General features: G+C 36.3%; 2 protein-coding genes across 2 annotated transcripts; both read right to left on the bottom strand.

The window, feature by feature from the left end:
* Window positions 1-3,280: 3,280 nt before the first annotated feature.
* On the bottom strand, window positions 3,281-4,153 carry LOC105313647 (zinc finger BED domain-containing protein 4-like). Its single transcript, XM_011407240.1, has one exon. It carries the CDS (start codon window positions 4,151-4,153, stop codon window positions 3,281-3,283), a length of 873 nt encoding a protein of 290 aa, XP_011405542.1.
* Window positions 4,154-8,676: 4,523 nt separating this feature from the next.
* LOC100639593 (protein ALP1-like) lies at window positions 8,677-9,366 on the bottom strand. Its single transcript, XM_011407231.1, has one exon. The coding sequence runs from the start codon at window positions 9,364-9,366 to the stop codon at window positions 8,677-8,679; it is 690 nt and encodes a 229-aa protein (XP_011405533.1).
* Between the last annotated feature and the right edge of the window lie 57 nt (window positions 9,367-9,423).

Genomic DNA, 9,423 nt, shown 5'->3' with positions numbered 1-9,423 from the left:
CATCAAAAACCTGAAGTGAATGAATTTGTTACCATCAATCAAGTATAAACAACAACGAACCCAGTTAACAGTAAGCATTTCAATCTACCTGGACATCAACTTTCACATCTCAAAATGCAAGTCATTGAAAGTCCAAAATCAAACAACTCAGAAATACTCGACAGATTAGAAACACACTGGATCCATAATACAACCTAGCGTTTTATACAAGCAACAAATGTAATAACTAAGGTAATTCCAATAAAACAACAGCTATGAATCTAATTTCAAAAATACAGTACAATTACCACAAAGTCGGGGTCCCAACAAAGGTGGGGACCCCGCCCACTTGTTGTCACTTCAGTGGGGTTTTCTTTTTCTCACTCTCTTTTAACACACACCAAACAAAACTAACACTATGTACGATTACTATATACTTATAAACCATATCCTGTACCAAGCCTGTCACAACAGTGTCTAAAGTACACATACACCCACACACAACTATACACTCATTATTTGTACATACAACTATACACCTACCATTTGTAATGCCCTGTCTCCACATTTTATCTCCTTATACATGGGTAGTAAGAGCAAGCAGAGTGCAGAGAGTTAGAGCTCTGCAACAATGTTTGAAACCCCGTCTCCGGTTATCAAGGCTCTACTGCTCTGCTTTATATCCAAAAACATGCCCACAAGACTACCCCAATTAGGCACCTTTATGTATATTGCAAACATTTCACTGCTTTGTGTGAGCTCAGAAAAGGTATTTTGAGTCGTAAACAACAGCTCAGAGTGAAATATCAAGCACTCCGAGGGCACGAGGTTCCTACTCCATCCTCAAAAACTTGAGACAATTTTGCCTAATTAATAATTTCTCTCTCTATTCCTCCTCTATGGCAAAGATAAATAGAAGAAATGACTGAAACGAATGTAGCCATGCCCTTTACATTGTCCGGGTCGCAAGACTATCAATGACACTGCGGATGCTGCTACTGATCCTGCGCTGGCCACATTCAACAGGTTTATCTCCTAAACCACAGAAACAGCTGAAACCATTAAAGAAGAGAAAGTAAGCATTTCAATGGAGGGACAAGAACACTTAAAAGAAGCCTGAAGATGTACTATTAACAAAGATTATTCTCTCATTCTAGCTCCTGTAAGTATATTACAAGTAAATAAAAAAATTTCTATAAATAAGAAAAATTAGGGTTGTCAAAAATTAAAAGAAACAAGGGGGTTGAGTTCAATCATAATAATAATTATTAATTCAATTAATAATAATAAAAGTTAATTAATAAAAAATAATTATTCTAAAAAATAATACATAAGTTTCAACCCTACTTTGCAGAATATGCTAATATTCAGACTACAATATAAATTAATGAATTTAAATTATTTATGCTTCTGTACTTAGTGATTGCCTTAATACATTGTTATGAGTATGATGTAAATTAAGTATTCTGATATATAAAAATCAGAATTTTTACCTAGCATTGATTGAATAAATTACTGTCATCACAAGTGAAAATTCTAAACTATGGATGATTAGTTTGCTATTGCATTCTTTAATTTTTCTGATGCATTACCATAAAAATTAATAAAATTAAAATATTATTGTATACTTGTTAGTTTGATTTTAAAAGTAAAAGCATGGATGCATGTCTTTAGTATATATACATTTTAAAAGTTTTGATCTGATTATGTTACATTGTTAGGAATTGTCAGTAGGGTCAACTCGCACACTTGCGCAGGCTGAAACTAAGTAGTTGGGTTGTTATTCTTTCATTAAACTTTGTCATGTTAACGGAATCAGTAATCCTTCATTAAATGCTGCAAAGTAGGGTTGAAATTTATGTATTATTTTTTTGAATAATTTTTTTTATTAATTAACTTTTATTATTATTAATTGAATTAATAATTATTATGATTGAACTCAACCCCATTCCTTCTTTTATTTTCTTGACAACCCTACTTTTTCTTATTTATAGAAATTTTTTATTAACTTGTTTCCATACTTTTTATTCAATTTGTTAATTATTGTTATATTTATATCAGTATTATGTTTATTGATATTAATTAACTAAGTTGAAAAATCCATTACAGAATATTAAAACTTCTGCAAGATATTAATTTTTGGCTACTTGTGCATACACAAAATAAACATACCACATCTAGAAACATGAAAATTTGAAATAATAATCAAATTCATAGCTAATAACTAATTATTAATGTGACGTAATATCCTGTTTTGGTTAATAATCTTTAATAACCATGCCTGATTTCCCGCTCAACTACACTTTGTCACTGAGCAGTACAGTCCTTACTTTAAAGTTTAGACTTTAGTCAATTTGCAATCAGGCATCAGACGACATTTCAATATTTGTTATTCGTACTTTGCAAGCAAAAAGTCAGTTTATCCAACCTCTAGCTTAAACACTATATATACTTGTATAAATCTTTTTCATAGTATGAGTTGGTCACCAAACCCAGATCCGGATAGGAGAGAAGATCCCATTCTGCCTCCTGGAGGAGATCCGGCAATGCCTCCTGGAGGAGCTCCAGCAATCCCTCCTGGAGGGGCTCCAGCAATCCCTCCTGGAGGAGCTCCGGCAATCCCTCCTGGAGGGGTTCCAGCAATCCCTCCTGGAGGAGCTCCGGCAATCCCTCCTGGAGGAGCTCCGGCAATCCCTCCTGGAGGAGCTCCGGCAATCCCTCCTGGAGGGGCTCTGCCAGTCCCTCTTGGAGGTGCACCTGTAGTTAGTGGTGGGCGATACAGGCCAAAATGGATTCGATACGATATCGATTGATATCATGGAAATATCAGTGGTATCGATACAATTTCGATACAATACATGGAACCACACCCATAATATGTTTAACCACACCCATATCTTTATAAACACACCCACATAAAAGCACAATAAGTTCTATCACAGACTATCAGTCTTCATATTTGTTCAAAAAAAGGAACATGTCAACGTTCTTGGGCTTCAACCTGCTTCGTTTGGCTGATATGAGCTCTCCCGCCTTGGTGAATAATCTCTCGGATGGCACAGAGGTGGCTAAGATGGAGAGATACTTTGTTGCTAATTTACTAATATTTGCGAATGCCTTCTCGTTACGTTTCCACCATTGTAATGGATCGGCCTTTCGACACAAAATAGGCATTCTTAAGAACTGCTGCACCTCAGCAAAGGTATCTGTACTTGGTAGCAGCGTTGATCTGACTTCTGCTACCCTCTGATCGAAGAATCGCCACAGAAGATCAGACTCTTCAACTACTGGTATGGCAGAGTCAGCTGTCTTCTACTTGAGTTTGGGACCCACACTGAGCTACCAATGCTGTCCAACTTCTCTCTGCTGCTCCCTGATCAGCAAAGGCAAAGGTCTTAAAACGGGGATCCAGAATTGTTGCTGCAGCTAGTATGGGATTTCCCTCCATATTCAAGAACCTGACCTTCATATGATCGACAAGTTTAAGTGCCAAGTTATTTGTCGTTTCTGTTGTCACCTTTATTTGGGCCTTGGTAATAGGTATCATCTTAGAGGCTGACAAATGCTTTTCAGCTGACATCTCTGTTGTAACAGCTTCAAATAGACGTAGCGTGTCAACCGTTTCTTGGAGCGTTACAAGCTTGTCAACGTCAATAAGTAAATCATTGCGATTTAAAAGGCAGAGTGCTGTACAAATGGCTTCGTCCTGCTCTATATATCTCTCCAACATGTAGAACACACTATTCCATCTTGTTTCTACATGCTGTATTAGTTTATGTTCTGGTAAGTTAAGACGAGCTTGTATAGTCTTGAGATTGTCCGAAGCTTTTGTACTCCTGTGAAAGTAGCTTACAATGTCTTTCACTGACTGTATTAATCTTGAGAGATCGGTTAACTCTGAAAGTGAGTTTGTAACAACAAGATTGATTTCGTGAGTAAAGCAAGGTAAGTTCTTCCAGGAGTTGTGGCAAACTGCATTCGTGATATTTAGAGCATTATCGGTAGTTACACATACTACTTTGCTGGTTATGTTCCACTGATCGGTGATGTTCTTTAGCACTTCTGAAAGGTGAACTGCAGTATGCGACTGGTCCACATGCGTCGTTGATAACACTGCTGAATGTAGTGACCAGTCTGCAGTCAGGAAGTGACACGTTACTGTGATATAACCCATATTGGCTTTTGATGTCCAAAGGTCCATTGTTTAGGATAAAAATTCCACCTTCTCTAGAATCACTTTCAGCTCCTCTCTTTTGGTTTCATAGAGCTTGGGCAAGGATTCTCGCTTGATGCTACACCTGCTAGGAGGGGTGTATCGTGGATCTAATACTTTGATGAAATTTCTAAAGCCCCTATCTTCAACTATTTTTGCTGGCTGTAAATCAGTAACTAGCATTAAATAGTGCTTCATCTATGCACTTTCGTCTTAACGATTCCTCTACAAACCAGGTAAGAAAAATTAAATTATGCTAGCTTGTATTGAACTTACTTCCATATCCAGTTGTTCTTTCAATTGCTTGTTCCATACTTAGCTGTCCAGTAACCTTCCTTTTCTTTGCTGCTGATTCAGTTGACTTGTGCAGCCTATCTCTCATTAAACTCCTTATATTGCCCTGGATGATGTCTTTCAAGGTGCTAATGGATCAATGATGATAGTACTTATTATGTAGTACATTAATACCTTTGTCATATTTGTTATATTTCCAGCAGTAGACATCTTTGTACCACACAAATCACAACTTGCTTGCTTCTCTCCAGATTCCTTATAATATTACCAAATCGTACTTCTTTTCTTAGAAAGCACTGAGGACTGCTGGGCTACATTAATTGTTGAGCTAGCCATTGGGGTTGAAGGTCAAGTTTAAATAAACTACAGCTGTAACCAAACTAACTACAACAAGAAAGATAGAAGAACTGCTTAACGCACGTGGGTGATTAATGTTATAATAATTATTATTTATAAAGTCAAAAAGTTAATTAACAATTGGTTATATTAATAATTTGGTTATATAATGTTAATTAATGGGCATGGCCACTGAATCGGTACAGGGTCCCTGAAAATTTCGATATCAAAATGTATCGATGCCGTAAAATATCGTTTGTATCGATACAATATCGATATATTGCCCACCACTACCCGTAGTATCTCCTGGAGCGGCTCTGGGAGTCCCTCTTTGAGGGGCACCCATTGTCCCTCCTGGAGAGGCTCCAGCAGTCCCTCCTGCAGGTGCACCTGTAGTCCCTACTGCAGGGGCTCCAGCAGTCCCTCCTGCCCCAGCACTGCCTTTGCTGCACCAGCAAAGGCAGCTCATTATTGCCCAATTGAGGGCTGTCAATAGACAAATTGTAAGTCTTTACTATGATGTACTAAATTATATTCCATAATAGTATCTCAATCTACCAAGAAGACCTGCCAAGGGCAGGGGTAGGGGAAGGAGGCCAAGACCCCAAGTTGGAACAAAAAATTATAACTTTTACTAACTACATGTATCATAACTTTATTATAATAATAGATGTAGACTTAATATTAAAATTATCAAAATGTCAATAAAAAATGCACCAGCGTTAAGCCAAGATTAGAATACATTAGCAATGCACAGTGTTTGACAAGACAAAAATGCTCCAATGCTTTAGTTTCTATTAATCTTCCTAGAAGAAAAATACACATTATTATGATAATGCATGATTTAAGAAATAAATAATACCTAAGTAGCCATCAACGTGGACATATTGATTACATACATGAACATGCACAGTGTTGTCATTCATAATCTACAAAAAAATAAAGACAAACATCTTTTAATTTGCTTTCTAATTCTATACTGAATTATGATTTTTTATGAGACTTGCATTGAGCAAATTCATATAAATATAGAACACATGAATACTTTCCAATGTGCAAACAATTGTTGTTTGTTAATGAGAACATGCATGCACATAATATTATTATAATAAACTAACAATCATCAACGAAAGATATGCTGGCAAACAATAACTTATAGTGAGAGTACATACAGTGGCCATGGTTATAATGACATACCCATCAAACGAATCTAGATGTAACCTTGAATCATACCCTAAAACAAAATACATAAGATACTTGGGAATCTCACAATATTTAATCTTACTACATATTCTATTCCTTAGACTACAGTAATATAAAACCTATGCAGGCACCTCCTGCAGTGTGATAAAACTACTCATCAAGAGCCTACAATAAAACATTAAGTTCCATTTAATAATGAAATATATTTAGTTACAACAATCGAAATCCAGAACTGCCTTTAATTATTATTGCACATTACAATATCGAGCAATGAAAATATTGCTGAATCATCAAATCCTTTCCAGCTGTCATTACCTGTAAAGCATAGTAACATAAACACATCAAATGCAAGCAATGTTAACACATGGGCTAATAATAACAATAGTACAAACAGTAATGGTGAACAAACTCTATTACCAATCACATGGAACTTTTGTATTCCTTGTAACTCCATTATAGTACATATGTACTTACAACAATATTTTTTGTTTATGTGAACATGCACATATTTACAACAATCATCAACAAAAGATGCGCAACATCAGCTGGCAAGCATTAACTTAATAATGCGCACAGCATTGATGGCAGCATTATGCGCAACATCAGCTGGCAAGCATTTACATATAAGTAATGCGCACAGCATTGATGGCAGCATTGACATGTATGATGATCATTAATACATGTACCAAATCACTGTTTGAATGATACTACATGTACAATGAGAACTTTTACTGTTACTCTAAATTTTTCTTGTCCATCAAAACTTGTCAGCAGCGCCTTTGATCGATAAGCACCTAATATTTGTTACAAACATGTAGTACAAGCCACAAACAAGATCGGGAATTGATAATGACAGCTTTCTCCCTTCCTAACCCTGTGTCCTACATAAATGATAGTCACACAAAATTGAATCAATGCTGAACTCTTATGAACAGTAAACCTCTTTCACACCCTCTCCCTGTCCATTATAGCCACAAATAATCAATATTCACTGTTACACATTGATTAATCTCACATCCTGAATGCAGTTTGATCACTTTATACTAAGCAGTAATGGGTGGATATGCACCTGGTTTTCACACACACTCACATTGCACATGCAGTGAAATAAAAGTCACATTAAACAACCAATGTTTTAAAGACGATGGACCTCCCATTCACCATACCCACTTTCCATCAACAATCAATGCTTTAAGAAATATTAATAGACTTAACTGCTTGGAAATGATTAGTACCAACATGCTTCAAATACAAAGCAGGTGTAGTAGTATCACAAGGAATGCCATACAACTCCTGGGTTCCATATCTAGCCTAGCCAACAAAAGTAGGAGTGAGTCAATATGAATATATGGTTATACCTAATAATGCTGTTAGTGTAATAATCTGTGTCAGTGGCCCACACATAATTTCAATACATTTTTGACTTATTTATGTAATTATATATGATTAAATATCTGGTTGCACTTAAGCCTGGTTTCCATATGGCTAAATTATCTTGCAATTTTAGTGCAACAGCCACACGATTTTATGGAAACATTCACTGCAACTGTTTTGTAACCCTCAGGTAGTTGTGCAACATTGTTGTAGAGACAGCACGAAGTTCTATCTCCACGATTTCCACAATCATTGAGCTACTGTTGTATCTTATGGAAACCGATGGGAACAGATCTCTCTCAGCCTCTCTGCCCAATTACGACCCGACCCCACCTATACTCCACCCTCAAAACAAAATGGCAACTATGCTAGATGGAAATCATGATGGAAAGGGATACAAGAAGGAAGCTTCAAACGAGCCTCAACCTTGTGCAAAAAGCATAAGAAACACACAAGAATATATGGAGGAAATACAGAAGTATCCTGTATTGTATGACAAGTTTTCCAAATACTTCTAGGACAAATACAAAAAGCAGAATGCCTGGTCAGCTATTGCTACTACATTTGGCGTGACACCAGAAGAAGCTGAAAAGAGGTACAAATCGATCAGAACAAGCTTTGGAAGATACTTACAAAAAAAGAAAACTTTGCCAACAGGAACTGGACGTTAAAATGTACCATATATTGCTGAATATGAAAACCTTGATTGGCTTAAAAGTTTTATTGAACACCGGGACACAATTACTAACATTAACATACCAGATGATAGTCCACATGTTGATGTGAATTCAATTACAGACGATTCTATTGTTGCTGATGATGAAACCAGTGTATCAAGTGAAGTGGATTGTTCTAGTTCTGATGGAGGCCTAGGCTCTAGAAAAGATAGAAAAGGTAGTACAAATACTAGGAAAAGACCATGGTCAAAATGTGCAGAAAAGGTAACTGAGCAACAACTAGATGAGGCACTTTTCAAGGGAATGAACAACATTTCAAAAGCACTTAGTACTTCAGTGGATGCTATATCTACAGACAAAGGTGACGAAGACACACTATTTTGTAAAAGTATTGTACCTCAGTTAAAGAGGCTACAACCTCCAATGAAGCAGCAGGAAAAAATTCAAATTCAGCAAATACTGCTTAACTGTGAATTTTAGCATCCTTGGCAAGCACAACCTACATGTACTTCTCCAACTATGTTTAATAAGTAACAAAATGAAAATGTAGTACAATACATGTAAAACTATTTTGTTACATAATACATTTTGCTTTTGTCATTAATCAGTTATTCTAGTGTTATCTTCAACATGTTGTAATTGCCAAGGTAATTCACCCTCTTTACTGTTAAAATACTGCAAGAAATTGTTTCGTGCTGTATCAGCCTCAAAGGTATATCTGTTTCCACTAACGTGGTTCCTACTTCTTAATGCTAAGCTTGTATCATTGGCAATATTAACAATATCCCTCCAATCTCCTGGAATAATTTCACCATTGTTGTTTTCACTGTCTACAAAACCAGTTGGTACATAATGTGCATTATCTGTTAACCTGACGTAGTTATGAAGACATACAGTTGCTTTAATAATTCTTTCAACAGTTTCTTGAGTAGCACGAATGGGGCGTCGAAAGATTCTCCATTTTGCTGCTAGGATACCAAATGTATTTGCGATGGTACAACGAGCTCTTGATTGTCGATAATTGTAGATTCGCTTTTCCAAAATTAGGTGGCTACCAGGGTATGGTTTCATTAACCATTCCTTTAGTGGAAATATCTCATTACCGACTAAGGTATATGGAAGTTGAATGCCATTGATTGACTCTGGTTGTGGCAATTGGATTAATTCTTGTTGAAATACTTGCCCAATATATGATTCACCAAAAATAGATGCATCATTATCTCTTCCATATCCGCCAATATCCACCACAGTGAAAGTATAATGAGCATCACAAACTGCTAATAACACCATGCTATGATAGTTCTTGTAGTTATAGAATGCTGACCCAGCATTGCTTGGACATTCTAT

Source organism: Amphimedon queenslandica, unplaced genomic scaffold, assembly GCF_000090795.2.
Source record: "Amphimedon queenslandica unplaced genomic scaffold, v1.1 AMPQUscaffold_13517, whole genome shotgun sequence".
Classification (NCBI taxonomy): Eukaryota; Metazoa; Porifera; class Demospongiae; order Haplosclerida; family Niphatidae; genus Amphimedon; species Amphimedon queenslandica.
This window is presented reverse-complemented; position numbering and strand designations above follow the sequence as displayed.

What these genes read in the sequence shown, in the direction of transcription:
- LOC105313647 (XM_011407240.1), bottom strand. Translation starts at nt 4,153, where the DNA reads ATGGGTTATATCACAGTAACGTGTCACTTCCTGACTGCAGACTGGTCA.
- LOC100639593 (XM_011407231.1), bottom strand. Translation starts at nt 9,366, where the DNA reads ATGGTGTTATTAGCAGTTTGTGATGCTCATTATACTTTCACTGTGGTG.